Source organism: Megalopta genalis, chromosome 11, assembly GCF_051020955.1.
Source record: "Megalopta genalis isolate 19385.01 chromosome 11, iyMegGena1_principal, whole genome shotgun sequence".
Taxonomy (NCBI): Eukaryota; Metazoa; Arthropoda; class Insecta; order Hymenoptera; family Halictidae; genus Megalopta; species Megalopta genalis.
This window is the reverse complement of record NC_135023.1, coordinates 4387761-4406011: the sequence shown is the minus strand read 5'-3', so window position 1 is coordinate 4406011 and position 18251 is coordinate 4387761. Positions and strand designations below refer to the sequence as shown.

The following is an 18251-nucleotide window of genomic DNA, read 5'->3' as shown; positions in this document are numbered from 1 at the left end:
CCCTCGCCCTCGCCCTCGCCCTCGCCCTCGCCCTCGTCCTCGCCTTCGCCTTCGCATTCGCCTTCGCGCATTCGCCTTCGCCCTCGCTCCGACCCTGACCCCGACCCTGACCCCGACCCCGATCCCAACCGGTTGCTCCGCGATCGCGTCGCGCGTATCGAAGATCGACCGGATTCGCGCGCTCGTACGATCGACGAATCCGTTTGTTCCGACGATCGATACGAGTTGCGCGTCGACACGCGAACGAAACGAATTCTTCTTAGCTCGTGCCGCGAAAATGATAAAACATGAGAGAAAATTCGAGAAAATACTTGGTGTCGTCAGGTGGCGCACGAAACCGCGCGGGCGGTAGCACTCCGATTTATGGAAAAGTCGTCCACAAAGTACCGGGAGGAAGCAGATTGAGAAACGGAATGCGACATTCCTCGAAACAGCAAAACAAATATCTTTACGGAGAGGTCAGTCATCAGTTCTCGGGAGGAAGCCGACGCCCCAACGTTCGCACGATGGTTGGCAGGTTCGACCGTTTGAAGGAGCTGCTTCTCGAAGATCGTGCCCGCGAGTTACAGGTGAATATTCGTCACGGTTGTGTTACGATACCGTCGTTCCTCCGAATATTTGTTAGCATTTTCTTTGTTTATCGTTTACCATCGGTTTCTACCGTTTTCCACCTTCGTGGATTCGTATAAAAATCTCTGACAAACGATCAACCGATCGGTCGATTCAGGAACAACGCAACGCCGAGGAAATGGCCGCGAAGACGTCCGGCTACGAATACGCGACGGACAACGAAGATCAGCTGCAAATGCAGCAACATCGAAAACAATTTTTCAAGCCGATATTTCAAATCTCGTCGAAACCGCACGACGAGCTCGGCCTGTACGCTTACAATATGCCGAACATCGGCCAGGCATGGTCGGTGAGTAAACGTTTCGAAGATTTTCAGAATCGTTCGCATCGGTAAAACGCGATCGCGGTTCGGATCGTTCCGACATCGTAACAACCAACTAACGCGCTATTTATTTTTCAGAGGAGCGGACCGCAATCTCGCGAGTACGCGTTGCGTTAATCCGCCCCCGGGACTAGCCGTCGATTCCGCGATTGGTAAAATCGGTCATGGAAACGGATACGGATACGGATACGGATACGGATACGGATACGGATACGGATACGGAAACTGAAACTGAAACTGAAACTGAAACTGAAACTGAAACGAAAACGGAATTCGATCCCAAAGTTGGCGAGGCTCGCCTCTCTGTTCCGTCGATGGTACGTTGTCGCCGACGCGCGCGTCAACGTACGCGACTCGTACTCGCACGTTCGTTTCTTTACTCTCGTTCGATCTCCGACACGGTCTATCGTTCGCGCCAACGGAACGTAACAATTTTCCGTTTATCCGGCTGTCCGACGCAAAAACGGAACGAATCGAGTCGTTATATTTTCTCGACGCGTTCGAATTTATACGCTGTTCCTCTTTCGTTGCGCATTCTGGCGCGATCTAGAGCAATTTAGCGCATTTTACCGCATTTTACCGCATTTTACCGCATTTTACCGCATTTTACCGCATTTTAGCGCGTTTTACCTCGTTCCGATCTATTCGCATTCGGTCCAAAAGGTGGGATTTCTTTTACGCGTCCGTGCGATCCAACGTCAATGCCGATTTCCGGCGCTTTCAACAGCGTCGGATGGACGCGCGAGTGGATGCGCGCAACCTCGCGACGATATCCGTTGTTGTTCGCGGGGTTGTCGTTCGAGACTCCGTTCGGGCCTTCCTTCCGTTTATTTCGGGATGGAACATACGAGGAATAGCTGTAACAGAAATCGAAGTTGAGCTATCGGTATCGGCGTATAACGGAGGAACGGCGATTTCCACCGCTCCGTTTCGACTTGGACAATAAAATAGAAAGACTAATATTTTGAAAATTTTGACAATACTACGCGACATTGTACGTACTAAGATAAGAGACTATAAAGCATAACCGATGGAACTATACAAATGACAATAATTAATCTTAAGGAATCTCTCGTTGCTCGTCGCGTACGCGCGATCGACGCGATCGTCGTTCGAAACTTTGCCGCGTACTTTCACCGGAGAACCGTTTTTATGCAAATTATGTTTTCGCTCGCATCGTACATACCTGTTCGATCCGGCGACGCGTCGCGTCCATCGAATCCGCCGATCGCGTGTGCGCGCGACTTCGATTCGACCCTTGGCCGTTCGTTCGATCGTAACGTTCGTCGCTGCAACCGGAACTCGTACCCCGCGACTACCGTTCGTCGTCTCGAGCGTTTCTCGCCTCGCGATGCTCTATAATCTATGATCTATAATCTATAAAGTTCGAAGAAAAACGATAACGATCGATACGCGCGTGTATCGTTGCGAAGCTAAAATTTATCCTTTTCCGAGATCGCAACGCCGTTACGAAATTCCAGGCTAACGATAAAGGCTCGAGGGTCGAATTTACGATACGATATACGATATGATTTAATATGAATATAGAAAGACGATAAATGTAACGTTTCCTCTAATCGTGTCGCAAAAGATCAAGTAGGTTAACGATACAGACGTTTGTGTGGCTTAAATCATATCTCGTGTGCTGAGAATTAATAACTTTCAGCTCCTACGGTGCGTACAAAATGAAAACTTCCAATCGTACATACGTATACACGATGATTTCAAACTATAAGAAGCGACTCTGATGCCTAGTTTATACATACATACATACATACATACATACATACATACATACATACATACATACGTACATGCATACATAAATACATAAATACATACATACGTACATACACATATATATCTGCATACGTGTACGTAGAAACTGAACGAATACGTGTGCGCGATGGTCGATTCGAATGCAGACGCGCGCGCGCCCGCACGCATCTACATGAACGCGCAGATATACATATATGTATGTATAAATGTATATGCCATGCGAGCGTAGCAATTACCGTTATGTTCCTTGGGTATCGTACAGATTCGGTTACCGAGAATCGACCGTTCTGGCCAAGGTTCTTCCATGGAAGAACCGGTGCTCGATATCTAAAACTAGAGACTGCTTGTACATTACCGAGAGAGACAAAGATTCAAAGTATTCCTAATTTATTTTCAATGTTTTTCTAAAAATATTCTATTTTTCAAACGTGTACACATACGCGCGACGCGTACACGTACGTGTACGTGTGCGCGCGCCTCGGCGTGCGTGCATATGTACATAAATACATACAAATATGAACGCGTATATGAAATGCAAAACTATCGCGTACGAGGAAAACTATATCCTGGACAATATTAGGAATAGAACATTCGTGTAAACCAAAATGAATTAGTCTAAGATCCGAGCAACGGAGAAGGTACGCGAGAGTCGACGAGTCTAAACTTTTGTTGGATGAATCCATTGAGAATCGTTTCGACGCGATACAATTACGCGTTCTTTTACTCCGACACGAATTCGACGATTCTATTCGATCTATTCGATCTATTCGATCTATTCGATCTATTCGATCTATTCGACTAAAACTCCTGTACCTTAAAATTTCGACTAGTAACTTAAAAACTATATAAACAAAATCCGTTCTTCCCCGTTATTCCGTTTGTTTCACGTTTTCGAACGTAATCTCGACAAATATATCGGCGATAATCGATCTTTGCCCGCAAAGATTCTCTTACGCTGCGAACGTTCGGTTTTCCTGCGATACTTTTAAAAGACTCGTTCCCCCCAAAGATCGAATTAAAAATATTATACGATATTTATAAACAATCGCTCTGGACAATAATAAAATTACTCTTATTAGCTTTAAGACTTTACCGGCATCGACGATACTGTATAGTATTAGCGCTATTCGGACGCCTGTGTATTTTAAAGAATAAAACACCTAAATCGCAAACGAATAAAAAGATTCGATCGAACGAAAGAAAATGCGTACTTTAACTAGAAAAATACTCCCCGATCCCAAACCGGGGAACGCGAAACCAAAATTCGAAACGGCAGTATCGAAAAATAAGAATTTCCAGATTCTGTTAACGATAAAAGGGTACAGAATCGTTTCAGAGACTTTCCCGCAACGATGTTAAATGCCTATATAACCATATACAACTATTCCATACTGTTCCTTTCGTTTTCTTACACGATATCGATGCACCGGATTCTCCTCCGAACAGTTCCGTGCCCTTGATTTGCATTATGGTTGCCTTTGGTTGCCATGATCGATGTTTTCGAGAGGACCCGTGCCTTGTGTACACGTGACGATCGTACCGCTTCTCGCGGAGAAAAAGCAAAGCTCGATCAGTGGTCCGTACAGCGCCAATTGCGGTAGCGGTGAAATGCTCAAACTGTTAGCCAAAATCGACCATCGATAATTTGGCTAACGGTTCAAACGTTTTGCCGCTATCCCAATTGGCGCTGTACGAACTTCGAACTAAGCTTTACTTTTTCTACGCAAGAGGCGCCACGATCGCCCGACATATTTTGTCGAAGTCGAAGTCGACGAATCGATTGTTGTCGATTACAATTCTAATTGTAACCTAGTGCTGTATAAATTATAACCTAGTACACATATGTAGGTAGAATAATAATTTGTTGCAGAGACTCGAAAAAAAGAGAATGGTACTTTTTAATGTGATGCACGGTACTCTTCGATCTCTTGGGCGTTCAACGAAATACGAATCGATTAAAACAACCGCCAATGTAACGTTGAATCTAACCCGAACGCGAATGAAATGGGCTAGCCGTACACCGGTCGCAATTGTTAACGAAGATGAACTTTACGATAACGAAGACACTACCAAAAAAAGCTATACCGCAAGTAAGAGGATAAAAAGTACATCGATAAAAAAGCGTGGGGAAATTTCGACGGTTGAGAACAAAAAACGTGTCACCGTGTTCGAATATAATGATCCAACCATAACGTATGTTCATCGATCGAACGTTGTGTTACTTTAAATTCTACTTTGTTATAAAATTGAAATTTTTCTCAAATTTGTGTCTTCTTCTTGCTTCTTCTTAGATCCTTAATGACCAAAATTAGATCACGGAAGAGAAGGGAAAAGAACGATAAAATAATTTTGGAAGGGTACAGATTGATCAAGGACGCGCTCGAAGCTGGTGCACAATTGGAAATTATTCTCTTCAACAATCAATTCGATATCGATAAATTAAATCGTATTATCCCCGACGATGCGCAACTTTATAAAGTTCCGTATAAAACTATTCAATTATGGTCTACTTTAACCAGCCCACCCGGAGTGATGGGTAATAACATATACTTTTACTATTATTTTTGTTGTTGTTGTTGTTGTTGTTGTTGTTGTTGCTATTCTATGCGATGCACCTGCGTACTTGCAATAATTTTCGTTCGACCTTTATCCAGGAATTTTTAAGACTCCCAATGTAGAGAACAACGTTACTAACAGCGACTTGTTACCCCTTACTATTATTTGCGACAACGTGAGGGATCCGGGAAACATGGGATCGATTATGAGAGCAGCGGCAGGCGTAGGTTGTGAAAAATTAATTTTAGTAAAAGGTATAGTCTATTTACGTGTTACGTTGCGTAAAGCATCTATTACATAAATTGGGAAACGAATAGCGCCGCATCGCGCATCGTCTTCATTATTTTTCTATTCAGGTTGCGTGGATCTGTGGGAACCAAAAGTCCTAAGGACTGCGAGCGGTGCTCACTTCCGACTGCCTATTCATGCGTTTCCATCGTGGGACGAGGTTCTGCCGTTGATAAACGAAAGCTCGAACATTTTTGTGGCCGACAGTAACTTCGGCGACGAGTTTGTACCAAAGTATAGCACCGATATGCTTCAACCCAGCAGTGGAATATTCGACGTCGATCCAAAAGAACTCAAATTAAGCACGGCTAAGCACGACGACGATGCGAATAAAAGCATCGTATCGGAGTCGAACGAAGCAGCCAATAAAAAAACAATGAGAGACCTTTTGTTGAAACTACCTATCGTACCGTACTATTCTATGGATTATACGAAACAAGAAATTGTGCTCGTCCTAAGCGGAGAAACCCAAGGTTTGTCTCTCGACTCGTACAAGTTGTTGAACGATAGGAAAGCTATTCGTATCAACATACCTTTGGTAAACGGAGTCGACAGTTTAAACACCGGAGTTGCCCTTGGCATCGTTACATTCGAAATGAAGAGGCAATTTATAAAAAAACAAGCTGAACTGTAATAAAATGTTTCATCTTTCCACGAACGCGGTATTGGACTACCGGACTATATTCGATTTTCGTACTGTACGGAAAAACACTGTACACCGAGCTCGCGCGTAATATACCTTACCCGTTGCTTTCACGGTAGCTTAATTTTCACTAGCCACGATCGGTTGAGCAGCAGCTGGTCGAACTGTCGGAATTAGAAATTACAACGTTCGTTGTAACGCGTTTATACGCGATCTCCTCGAAATTATTCGAATAAAATAAAATGCTTCGAGAAAACTTACTTGTACAGGTTTGAGGCTGGAATTTAATATCGTCGATAGCGAAACCTCCGTTGCTGGCGCTTCCTCGCAAAATCAGATGATAAGGTACACGCGCGTCTATCGTGACTTGTCCTGCCGTCCATACAGGCCTCGGATTATTAAATCCTTTAGCGGTTAACGACCATAGCTGAAATAAAAACGAAGCGGACCGTATTCGGTTTAAAGGTCGATACACGGCGAATCGTTCGGCAATTTTTTTTGCTTACAGTTTGCTCCTGGTTTGCTCCGGTATCGTTCGGAACGCCTTGTTCTTCCTCCGCGTTCATCTTGATCACTTGCAGCGTGGTGGATTCTTCGACTCCGAAAGCGGCGAACCAAAAGGTGAAACAAACGGATTCTTCGTCCGGCGATGTTTGTACAACCGGTGATCGCAGCCGTACATCCGTCGACTTCTGATTGGTCGTAAATATATCGAAAAAGATGAAATCACCGGTCGCTCCGAACGTCTTGTCCAACAACTGAGCCGGTCGATGAGTAAGAAAAGCGCTCTGCCAAGTGACTGCGCGTTCGTTGTCCGACAAAGTAATATTTTCCCATCCGCACAGTCCTTTCTCGAAGCTGCAGTCTTCCGGCCTGGCCGACGCGCTCGGTGGTTTCACTGCGAACCGTTGCGATTCCCATCGATACCACCATCGGTACTACCGAGACCAATTTCAAAATTCTACTTCCGGATAACCGTTGATATCTTACCTGTACATTTGCCGGTGTAAAAGGAAATATCGTCGATGCCTATGCTGCCGCTGGCTCGATTCGGGCCCCACGTACCCTCGAACACCACGTTGAAGTCCCTCTTCTCGGCGACGCTGATTTGAGCGTAATTCCACGTGGGTCCTTGATCGTTGTAAAGCTGCCAAATCGACCTGGACTCGGTAGAAGATTCCCCGGTTGTCTGCACCGATACCCGAAGCACTCCTTGAAACGGTGGTCGGTTAAACGTCGTCGTTAATACATCGTTCGACCGCGTATCGATCGATCATCGTACGCACCCAGGCTCGGTCCACTGGAATCGATGAAAGATTCGAACATCAAATACCAAAAAGTAATGCAAACGGACTCCTCGCTGCCATTGATTTCACGACTAACGAGCTGCGCCGTTCCGCCTCCGGACGACCGCGGCCCTCCCCGTGGACGTCCCAGACCGAGGAAAAACTCGTTTCTCCGATTGATCGTATACCCGTTGCTGTACGGTTTCCGCTGGTTCCTCGAGCCGAGCACTTGAAACGACACCCGTTCCCATTCAACACGATCAGGATCTCTGGAGTTGATCCAGTCGCACTCGTCGACTTCGAAGCTGCAGTCTCGCGGTGTCGGTGCAGCGACTTGAGGCGAAACTATAAATTCCGAGTACAAAAGATAAGTCCTGAATTCCCTAATCAAGATACGAGACGAAGCGAAACGAAACGAAACAAGTGCGGAAAAAGAAGAGGAAGATTCTACTCGGGCAAGATCCTTGCGCGAAAGAGATGTCGTCGATGGCGATATCGCCCATTCCAGTGTTCCCCACCGAAGCCTCGAACACCAGCTGAAAATCGTCCAAGGAGCTGACGGTGATTTCGGCAACGAACCACGTGTTCCCAGCGTTTCCGTTCAACGCCCAAATCTCTCGAAGGGGCGCGTCCAAGCTACGAAAATGTCTGACGAACAGCTTCAACGCGCCGATTCCGGTACCAAACATGTGGAACCAAAAGTGGAGACACATGGGTGCGTCGGCATTCGGGGCGGGGAAACTCGTGCTAAGAAGTCTGGCTCTGTCTCCTGGTCTGCGCGGATACGACGAGTCTATGTACGCGTATCCTCCGGCCGTCGAACGCTCGCTGGAGCTGTCCATGGCCGGCCCGGTCGTTGGATTTCCGCTTCCTCGGCTCTGAATCATTCGTTACGTTTCTGAAAAGTATCCGTTCCTTCTCTCTCCGATCCGCGGAAGACGAACGTTCGAAAGAACCTACGATCGTCCAGTCGAAATCATCCTCCGCGTCGTTGCTCCAATCGCAAAACCCGCCCGCGAAGTTGCAGAACCCGACGCAAGAAGTACCGGGTTGCAAATCTATGTCGTCCACGGCTGCGTATCCTCTGTACAAGCGAGCCGCGTCGGTGGGATCCACGGGAATGCCCTCGATGACCACCTACGCGAACAGCGTGCATCTCTTATGTATTACGCGCGTGTACCATCGAACGGGCGACGCCGAGAAAAGAATACTCGTTGGCCAAGTACCGAATGTAACTCGGGATAGGTATAGAGCACTTGCGCGTGCTGCCAAACGCCGAGGGTGTAGTACTCGGCGTTCCAAATGACACGCTCGCCGATCGTTTCAGCGACGAAAGGCTTGCAGGACGGTATCGTGCCGTTGTCGGTTCCCATCGCCTCCGTTTCCTCCTTCTTGCTCGAATACTCGTCCGTTCCCGCGTGAATCAACACTCTCAAACCAGCCACGCTCAGTCCATCCAGCGTGTACTTGAACGTGACGCAGGTTCCGCTCACACCGGTATTCCCCAATTGAGGACTGTGCAACAGTCCTCCCAAGGTTCTCGCCTTGCCGTCCTTCGACACCGGTATCTGCGAGGTTTCCAAAAAAGCGTACCTACGCGCGATCGTACGCACACGTTATTCCTTCGTACGTGCCTCTATGTATAATAAACAAGATATAGGGAAACGACGCGACATCGGAGAGATACCGTGGTACGCGTAATATACCGTACCCTCCTTCCATGGTTCCGGTGGTGTAATCGCTCGGGGGCCCACCCATCCAATTGGTAGCCATGCCGGTACCTGCTCTCCAATCTAAGACGCCGTCCCCGTTTTGCCACTCGCAAAGCGTTTGCGTCGGAAACGCGTTGAAGTCGCAGAAAACTTCGTCGACGGATGCTGCGAGTACCGGCGGTGATCCGCTCATCGGGGGGCACCTGTAACACGTAGGATAGCGCGGCGCATTTCACTTGTTCGGCTCGTTCAGCTCTCGACGACTACCGAAAGTCGAGTCGCAAAACTACCACGGATCTTTTGCGCGAACTCACCTCCGCGTCGATGGATCCCTTTGAGCGAGCGTTGGCGAATCGAACGGAGTTCGCGACGAGATCGATGTGCTCGAAGAAATCGAACTCTGCGTGTAGAACGTGTCCGGTCTGACGGGCCATTGTCCGGGCTCGATGCGTTCCACGTCGTCCAAAGGTTCGCGGTCTCGAGAGCGTGTCGTGTTGAAAACGTTATCGAAGTCTGGAAAATCGATCGCGTCTTTGGTCCGATCGCTTTCGGGTGCCCGAATTTGGTTCGGGCTGAAATTCTCGTTCGCCGCTCCCACCAGATCCGCTTGCTCTCCGAGCGTCGGGTTCGCGGGATGCCATGGACTCGCGTACGATACTCGAGTCAAGCAATAACAAATCAGTAGCGTTGAACGCATTTTTCGTAGCTTTATTCAAAATCGTTTATCTCGACGCGCAGAGCATCGACGCGTTTACCGCGTTGTAATTCGTTCACGGAATCGTCGACGTTTCCATCTACATCGTTCCACCGTCGAATTCGAGACGTATTTTCCGAACAAATTTGCGAAACGAATTTGAAACGCGCGGCTACGCGATCGCGTTCTTCCAACTAAATGACGAACGGGCCGAACGGTTTTCGAGACGCGCGTGTGTACGCATGCGATGAAATAAAACGAGCATTCCGCAGTTCCGGTCTTCGCTTCCTGTCGTTACGCTTTTCAACCTAGCACGTACATACGCGATACGCGATACGCGATGCGCGAAACCGGAGAGTTCGACGATGCCGTATCGTCGAAAGACTCGATCTCGCGTTCTCGCGTTCGATCGGAACCGTAATCGTTCGAATCGCTTTTCTTTAGAATCGGTCAAACACGACACGCGTTTCGATATTTTCAACATTCTCGACGTTCGTCGAGATCAAATTGTCCTATGTTTGTCGAGCGGCTTTAGAAATTTCAGAAATACTTCGGAATTCCAAATTCCTTTTTCCTGGCCGAAGGTACACGGAACCCGACCTAGATTCAAATACGTTCGAGCGATGAAAGGAACGAGATAGGGGCATAGCATCAATTGATCCGTCTTCGGACGGGAAAACGGCAGTTTCCTCAACATCTTCGATATCAAGTTAACGATAGCCGGCGATGCGTATCCACGAAAGGATCGTGGTTGTTCCTTGCATACCATTTTCACGATATCCGCCGCATCCTGAAATTCATCCAGCTTCGAACAATTTTCCGTTACGCTTATTACGCTGTGCGCATAATGCGCGGATATCTACACAGTGTGTTTCGATTATACGTATAAAGTAAACCGCATTTACCGTGGCAGGAAAGGGATGTCTCTTTGTTACCATCTCGTAAAGAACGACTCCCATGCTCCATATATCGCATTTGAAATCGTAACATTGCCTTTCAAATATTTCCGGAGCCATGTAATACAACGATCCAGCGCGACAGGTTATAGATGAATCTCCTACTCTGCGAGCATATCGTCGACGTTGCACGATTAAATATCTACTAGAAACCGTAAAGGGATAAAATATAAAGCTTACACCGTACACGGCGTACGCGGTCGAACGTATAGGTTTGCTTGTAAAAGTAAAAGTAAAAGTGAAAGGAAACGAAAAAGAAAGAGGAAGAGAGAAAAAGACAAAGAGAGAAAGAAAGAGTAAAAATAAAAGTAGCGGAAGTAGAAGGAAACGCGGGTATATACGTACTCTTGAAAGTTTTTCGATATTCCGAAATCACCGATTTTCACGATGTCGCCACGGCTTCCGGTTAGCATAATGTTCTCCGGCTTCAAGTCCCGATGAAGGATCTTCTTGTAATGTATGTGATGAACGCCGAGAACAACTTGTGAAAAGAGGTACAGCGCGTCCTGCATGCACGGGACAGAGGAACAACGATTTTCAACGATTCCGAATTACGATGTTGATTCGAGAACGCTACGCGTTTTCCGAAGAAATCAACTTACACCTTCCGTGAGCGGCGTTCGCCGCTTATTCAGCAAATCCTTCAGAGTGCATCGTGTCGCGTATTCCATAAGTATATAGCAGCGGTCGTCTTCTATCCAGGCTCCATAATAAGCCACTATATTCGGATGCCTCAGCTTGTGTAAATACTGCACTTCCCCTAATATATTCTGCGAAGAAATTCTTTAATTCCGTATGTAGCGTATAGCACGAAACGAAACGAAACGAAACGAAACGAAGAAGAAAGAAGCAGAGAGAAAAAGAGGAAGAATCGGTGATTTAACGTTAACCGTTGATTTATTCGTCTAAGAAATTTGTAAAAGGAAACCAATGCTCGCGTCCATAGCACTATCCAACTTATAAAATCTTGAATATTACGTGTATTCGTTTTTCGTTCGATACAAAATTGCTTAGAGTTTAGAAGATCTACTTGAAAGAAAATACTTATCGCAGATCGGTAATCTGTTTGGTCCGAGTTACAAAACATTGCAGTACGTGTATCGTTCTTATTCCAATTTAATTTCTTATTCTAATAAATTTTATCGATTTAATGGTTCGAAGAATATTCCGAGAATACAGAAATGTTCAGGAGGCTGTTCTACATCTATAGTCTACAGTTCTACGGTCTACGATCCAGTATCTAGCCTATAGCGTCCATTTGTAACAAGTGGCACCACTTGTGGTGAAATTTCGAAACAGAGTTAAGGGGTCTGCGCAGCGCCAAACCAGGTGACAAAATGCTCAAGCTGATAGACGAATCAAGGACTGCGCGTGTTTCTTCTAAACATTAGATGGCGCCACTATACGTTTCCAAAATATATTATACTCTGTCGGTAAACGAGTCCAATAGTTTCAGTGTTTTACCATTACCTGTAACGGCGTTGTACGGATCCCTGTACGAAGCGCGGTAGATTCGAAATGTTATACGATAGCAGGGTAGCGTATCTTATACGCATCGTGTCATACTTTTACAGATAGAGCTACATGGCCGAAAATAATAATTAGTTTCCTCGAAGCCGCGAGAATTTAGAAGAGAACCACAAACTATCGCGATTTATTTATGGTCATCATTTCCTCCTTCATTGATTTCCGATTTCTTCGTCTACGTATCGATACACGGAACGATGCACGATCGTGTACGACGGTGATGCACGGCAACGGTGTCCACGAACCAGTACACCTACATAACCCTGATCCACGAACACGAAAAACATTCAACGGTACTAATTTGCGCAGCTCGATGTATCAACTAATGCGATTACGAAATATCAATCGAACGTAGTCGTTCTACACCGATGATCGAATATCAAAAAGTTCAAAACCAATTAAAAATTCGTCGAACAAAGATTGTTTTGTATTTTTTCAGTGCCTACACACGTACACACACACACACACACACACACACACACACACACACACACTCACTCACTCACTCACTCACTCACTCACTCTCTCTCTCTCTTATAAATTGCACACTGTGGCTATAATAAATGAATGTCTTACCTTAAAGGGTAAAGCATTCGCAGCATTGAACATTTGTTCCTTGACAACGAATGGCTTCGAATTTGTCTTTCTTCGCACCAAATAAACGGATCTAGAAACAACCAACGATAAACATAAACGTTTGCGAAGAAAATATTCGATCTAAATTATACATACCCAAAAGTACCTCGACCTAACAATGTCTCGAAAACATAATCGCTTATATGCATCGACATTTTTCACAAGAATAAATCGATACGATCGTTAAAACGAATAGCATCGAAGGCACGCGAACGATTTACACTTGCCGAACATCGACGAATGTGTATGGTTTCGTACCAACGCTAGGTGTACATATGTACATGCCTACAAACCCAAACATTCTGAAACATCGTATCGTATCCTACCAAAGTGTATGTACATGTATATGTATATACTTTCGGCTGAACTAAAAAAATAATCATTTAATTTCTCTTATCGATCGATTCTATCGTTCGACAGCTGTTTTTGTAACTAAACTCGTTTATCGTTTACGATTATAGTTACAAGGTCGGGATAACGAGATGCTAATTTGACCATTTTACCAATAGGTTGCTCCATTATAAATGTAGAATCGATCACGATTACAAAGCGTACGCAAGAATACAAAAAGTATATACGATACGAAAAAGAAGAACAATGGAAACTCGAGTCCGTTCTCGACATACGTTTTCAGCGTAGTACAGAATTGATTGGATACATACAATTATATTGTTGTTTAACCAAGTTTCAAGTATGAAGATTCTTATTGAATAATGCGTCTATCGTACACAGGCGCGTTCTACATTTTAGATCATAATATTAACGATCGTATAGAATGAACAACCGATCGAGTACATATTGGGAAAGACAAGTGTGGGGTTTCAACTTACGTGACGTAGTAGTTTTATTTGTCGTGTTGTACAAATAACGCAATAATGATGTTTCTAAAGCGTTTAGACGTATCGTATCGTACCACGAAAAGGAAAAGTCACAATAGCGCGGCTCATTATACCCAGAGGATCTAGAGTATTGGCGAACAACATCCGGCACGATAAGAGAAGATAAAGAGAACAGCTTCCGTTAGTTGATTTTCGTTAGCAATTAATCGTAAAATAATGCGAATAAAAACAAATCGTTCTCGATCTACTCTGGTACTTGAAAGGTGCAGCGGGACGATGTATGCATACATTTTAAAGTACCCGTGCATACACTGACCGAACTACAATTCCGAAATCGAACTGAACGATGAGTATGCTCACTGCGCAACACTTACACCAATGAAAAAAGCAAACCACCTTATACCCTAGTGCAATTCAGAATTAGATGATACCGCGATATATACAGTGTGTCCCATAAGATGCACTGCGTTTATCGAACGAGAAAAGCCTTAAATAAAGATAAAACGATTCTCGACGCTTATATAGGTTTACTGCAGTTTACAATATCGTGTATTACTAAGGCTGAATTTATAGTCATTTATCAATTAGAGATGCTTCCGTAATAAACTTTTTCGATACCTGTTGATAACTGTTTACGCTAACAGAAGAAAATATTGAATATTAAATATTTCGATTGAATCGCCCATTTGGCATCTGCGCGATAAAATCGAGACCGAATTGAATTCAATATATGCGCGATACCGGGATTTGAAGTTACCATTATGTTACGATCTGTGGTAAATAATTAAGTTTATTAGGCATGCATTCGGCTGAATCGTCGGTGATTTTATCTAGTATTTAATTGTGTAGCGACTCTATGAATTGCTTCATTTTTTATTTCGAACTACCTGATTTTTCAGATTTTTCGGATATATCACATCATCCTATGAAAAACGCTGCATACAAATGCACATATTTTGCTTCGGTATTCGTTTCAACTTTGTCGACAAGGGTTTTCAGAATTAACTGCTACTAGAATCTAATGTGTTGGTAGTATCGTTTCCGGAAGATGCCGAGTTCCGAGATTGTTTTAAGCTGTCCAGGTATTCTTGTTGCGATGTCGCCAGTACTTGTGACAGTACATGACTATCTTCCCAATCGGTCAAACCTTTTCACAAACAAACATACGCTTGTTATTTTAGTATCGTCGTTGCCGTTGCCGTTGCCGTTACCGTTACCGTTACCGTTACCGTTACCGTTACCGTTACCGTTACCATTACCGTTACCGTTACCGTTACCATTACCGTTACCGTTACCGTTACCGCTACCGTTACCGTCGATAACAATTATTATCGTTTGACAAGTATCGCCGAGACACGTACCGAATACCTCGGGAGGAAGACGATTAAACAACGAGATGTCTGGTGAAGCGTGAGCTTCTTTACTGCTGCCTGGCACGGGTTCTTGCGAGATTTTCTGTTCAAAGTCCGAGGTAAGGTGAGATATAGCTGATCCTTGAGCCGACTGATGCTGAGGCGATCTTTTGTTATATCTTACCGCATCGTTCACCTGAAATGATTCGTAAGTCAAATCCAATAAAACGTTTCACCAGCGTAAAACAAACCTTCGGAGAGTTGCGTATAGTGTCTTGGCTAGTTTGAGTCGTGGTTGGAGAGGAAGTATGGCTACGTTGTTGGCCACGACTTCCATGAGTGTGGAAATGCGTATGACTGTGTTGCGCGCTTGTCACCGTACTTGTACTGCTACTACTAGCTGATCGCTTCATTCAAAAAGCACAAATGTTAGTCTTGTCGCATTCCCAGCAGTTAGAGGACCGACATTATACGTATACTTACCGCTTTGCGCATTTCGTTATCCCTCAACCATTGCAAGTAACTTTCCCTAGCTACTTGCTCCTCTATGGCTTCGTTCGTTGCTTCCCAGTCGGTTGCTTTTATTTTATCTTCGAGCATCGTCTGTATCAAAATTTCAAATTCACCTCTAGTGCACTCATATAGAAATATCGATAAAATAAAGCGAAACATACCAAATAATTTCAGCGTGTCTGTACCTGTTCGATATGCAATTCTTCGCTTTGACGAACTGCATCCGATATAAGCTGTCGATCCGCGGCACCGGGATTATACGATGGTAGGCCAAGTCCAACACCAACGGTAGCCTTATACGGGTCTACTATGCTATTATAATGACTACCGCGTTGATAAGACAATCGTATGGGTTCGTTATCGCTTTCAACCATTGTATGGAAGATATTGATAGGTTCTGTAGAGAATTTTAATTTCTATATTACAATATGCGACATTATATGTATAATCTACAAAATAAAATAGACGCGCGCGCATATACACGCGGTAACAGCAGATATCAAATAATATAAAACAGAAATTGAAACACGTTAAAACATACCGGTGCTGTAGCAATACAACTGTATGCTGCGATTATACATCTCAGACATTGCCTGCATTTCTATGTGGTTCCCATGAACGTATTCTTGTCGTTTTCTATCTACATACGTGCTAAAATCTTCCGCTACAAAATGCGAGAAAAACTCTTGATTGGAAGCCTAAAACAATCGAGGGTTCCATAATATATCTTCGATGACACGAATCGTATACCTATCAAATACTCACGATATAATCCATACAATGTTTCCGTACTACCCCATGCATTTCCTGGTCGCCGTATACTTGATCCGCAACAGCTCGGAATAGACACGCTCCGTCTTCGCCCATTTTCTTAACAATAAAGCCCATCTTACGCATTCGTTTCTCGAACCACCTGTCCCGCTAAATGCAATAAAGCAACACTGTTAACACCGTTTCTGTAATTACTTGAAATTACTTCGATAGCTCAAACTCTAATTGTATCCCAACCTCCTGCCATTCGGCCAAAGTAAGATTGTTTCCAGTTCTGCCAGTGTATTCATCTCCGCTATTGTAACCATTGGCTACTTCATGTTCTAAATTTGCAGCAGCTCCACCGATAGCCATTCGATTGTTAGTTATCACGCTGGCATCTGTGGCTAAGTAAGAAAAATTTTCTATTACTATGTTCGATCGTTGTAACATTTTACATCTATACCATCTAACTTATATCGCATCCTTGCATATTATTATAATAGCAAATTTTAAAAGACACACGATAACCGCTACCTTGTAGACCGCTGCAAGATGCCGTAGGAGGTGTAGCCTGTCTCTCTCGTTCCCTTTCCCTTTCTCTCTCTCTCTCTCTACCCCTATCCCTTTCTCTTTCACGCTTAGAACGCGAGTTTCTTCCGATGCAACCGCTAAAAGGTACAAATATAAAATAACAGAAACAAAAACATAGGTGGCAAAATACAGCTATCTTGAATATTTTTTAGTAAAGAGAACAGAACAAGTAGATCTTGTACCTGTGCGGACTCGCCCTTCGCCTATGACGTTTCCCATGGCTCGGCCCGCTGCTTTCTTCGAAATGTTTGTCTTCTCTTCGATCGACGCTTGTCTACAATACAATTGTTATTTTCAAAAATGGAGATTAATCGTCTCCTACGAATGAAAGAAACTTGCGAATCCTATTCGTGAAACGAATAACATGAATGGGATACATTTTCATTATAATCGAAGACAGGTGGATTGAGCGCAAAACAAGCATGAACCGAGATATGTTTTACCTCGTATGAACTACCCGTAAGCACTATAGAACCAGATCCATGATCGCTCTGAACTCCGTGAAGATCGACCGCAAAACCGTTTGACGCACGTACCTGTCACGAATCGCAAAAGGTCATTTGACGTTTGCTATTGCAAGTTCTATACGAGCATCGCGCTCGAATAGACTGAAACAGCTGCGAAGTGTAGATTTTTCATTCACCTGATATGGGCTGTTCGGTAACGCGATAGATCCAGAGCCATGCTCGTTTTGCACCCCATGAACATCGACTTCGGAAGTGCTGCCTCCTTCTCGTCTATCCTTCGAGGCGTTTGTCTTCTTCTTCGTAAGAATGGTCATCTTGCGTAATCGATCGTCGATAGTCGTTAGAAACGACGCTCTTTCGACAAGATCACGGACGAATGTTTCGCGAGCTTGCACTCACCGCACCTTACACCCCGTACTTCCTTCCTGAACGTAATCTCTATTCGCTTATTTATTATTATGCACTGCCAACGATACCTACAAAGTCTCTCTCGAGTACGTACGTAGACCGAAGAAACTTTCCGTTCGTTCTTCTACGACCAAACCACCCGTGGATCTGTGTCGGAACAATGTTGTTACACTGTCAACGAATACGACATGATACATCCGATAATCGACTGCTACATTAATTATTATTTCTTCGAATGTTTTGTCAAACAGCCATGACCACAATTGCACACATTGCCAGCCTGCTAATGCTACCAATCG

The 18251-nt window shown here is 44.5% G+C and overlaps 5 protein-coding genes across 12 annotated transcripts in view; 2 read left to right on the top strand and 3 right to left on the bottom strand.

The window, feature by feature from the left end:
* The window catches only part of LOC117226436 (uncharacterized), a 5801-nt gene extending 1866 nt beyond the window's left edge, over positions 1 to 3935 (top strand). Inside the window, exons 3-5 of the mRNA XM_033480738.2 lie at positions 325 to 569; positions 728 to 919; positions 1031 to 3935. Of these exons, the coding sequence (XP_033336629.1) occupies positions 325 to 569; positions 728 to 919; positions 1031 to 1069 (476 nt within the window). The 3' untranslated portion in view covers positions 1070 to 3935. The remainder of the gene's footprint in view (positions 1 to 324; positions 570 to 727; positions 920 to 1030) is intronic.
* The window catches only part of LOC117226424 (MAM and LDL-receptor class A domain-containing protein 1), a 13698-nt gene extending 3785 nt beyond the window's left edge, over positions 1 to 9913 (bottom strand). Inside the window, exons 1-10 of one of the 2 annotated variants that reach the window (XR_004491777.2) lie at positions 9531 to 9913; positions 9216 to 9419; positions 8731 to 9097; positions 8465 to 8641; positions 7956 to 8382; positions 7505 to 7849; positions 7209 to 7430; positions 6725 to 7116; positions 6480 to 6645; positions 1583 to 1809 (exon numbers count right to left, since the gene is read on the bottom strand). Coding sequence is in view for 1 of the 2 variants with exons in the window: in XM_033480717.2 (XP_033336608.2) it covers positions 6339 to 6382; positions 6480 to 6645; positions 6725 to 7116; positions 7209 to 7430; positions 7505 to 7849; positions 7956 to 8382; positions 8465 to 8641; positions 8731 to 9097; positions 9216 to 9419; positions 9531 to 9913 (2727 nt within the window). In the remaining variant the exon portion in view is untranslated. Of the gene's footprint in view, positions 1 to 1582; positions 1810 to 5529; positions 6383 to 6479; positions 6646 to 6724; positions 7117 to 7208; positions 7431 to 7504; positions 7850 to 7955; positions 8383 to 8464; positions 8642 to 8730; positions 9098 to 9215; positions 9420 to 9530 lie in introns of those variants that run through there. The other variant, XM_033480717.2, reaches the window with a different exon arrangement.
* LOC117226430 (rRNA methyltransferase 3, mitochondrial) lies at positions 4493 to 6478 on the top strand. The gene is made up of 4 exons (XM_033480727.2): positions 4493 to 4924; positions 5023 to 5267; positions 5386 to 5541; positions 5644 to 6478. Exons 1-4 carry the CDS (start codon positions 4620 to 4622, stop codon positions 6207 to 6209), a joined length of 1272 nt encoding a protein of 423 aa, XP_033336618.2. The 5' UTR covers positions 4493 to 4619; the 3' UTR covers positions 6210 to 6478.
* Positions 9904 to 13994, bottom strand: LOC117226433 (serine/threonine-protein kinase Nek5). Of its 6 annotated transcripts, none has more exons than XM_033480735.2 (6): positions 13860 to 13994; positions 12970 to 13060; positions 11469 to 11636; positions 11212 to 11372; positions 10816 to 11011; positions 9904 to 10715 (listed from the first exon to the last, which is right to left on the bottom strand). In XM_033480735.2, the coding sequence occupies exons 2-6, from the start codon at positions 13000 to 13002 to the stop codon at positions 10413 to 10415; spliced, it is 861 nt and encodes a 286-aa protein (XP_033336626.1). In that variant the 5' UTR covers positions 13003 to 13060; positions 13860 to 13994; the 3' UTR covers positions 9904 to 10412. The 6 variants fall into 6 exon arrangements, with proteins under 6 accessions (XP_033336626.1, XP_033336621.1, XP_033336623.1 ...); XM_033480730.2 differs by lacking the exon at positions 13860 to 13994 and adding an exon at positions 13126 to 13721; XM_033480732.2 differs by lacking the exon at positions 13860 to 13994 and adding an exon at positions 13126 to 13721 and having other exon boundaries at positions 9904 to 10700.
* On the bottom strand, positions 13856 to 18251 carry Duba (Deubiquitinating enzyme A). Of its 2 annotated transcripts, none has more exons than XM_033480723.2 (13): positions 18047 to 18251; positions 17721 to 17982; positions 17521 to 17613; positions 17260 to 17351; positions 17021 to 17154; positions 16742 to 16890; positions 16499 to 16654; positions 16275 to 16431; positions 15919 to 16130; positions 15704 to 15823; positions 15472 to 15627; positions 15230 to 15416; positions 13856 to 15015 (listed from the first exon to the last, which is right to left on the bottom strand). In XM_033480723.2, exons 2-13 carry the CDS (start codon positions 17856 to 17858, stop codon positions 14870 to 14872), a joined length of 1740 nt encoding a protein of 579 aa, XP_033336614.2. In that variant the 5' UTR covers positions 17859 to 17982; positions 18047 to 18251; the 3' UTR covers positions 13856 to 14869. The 2 variants fall into 2 exon arrangements, with proteins under 2 accessions (XP_033336614.2, XP_033336613.2); XM_033480722.2 differs by having other exon boundaries at positions 17721 to 17969.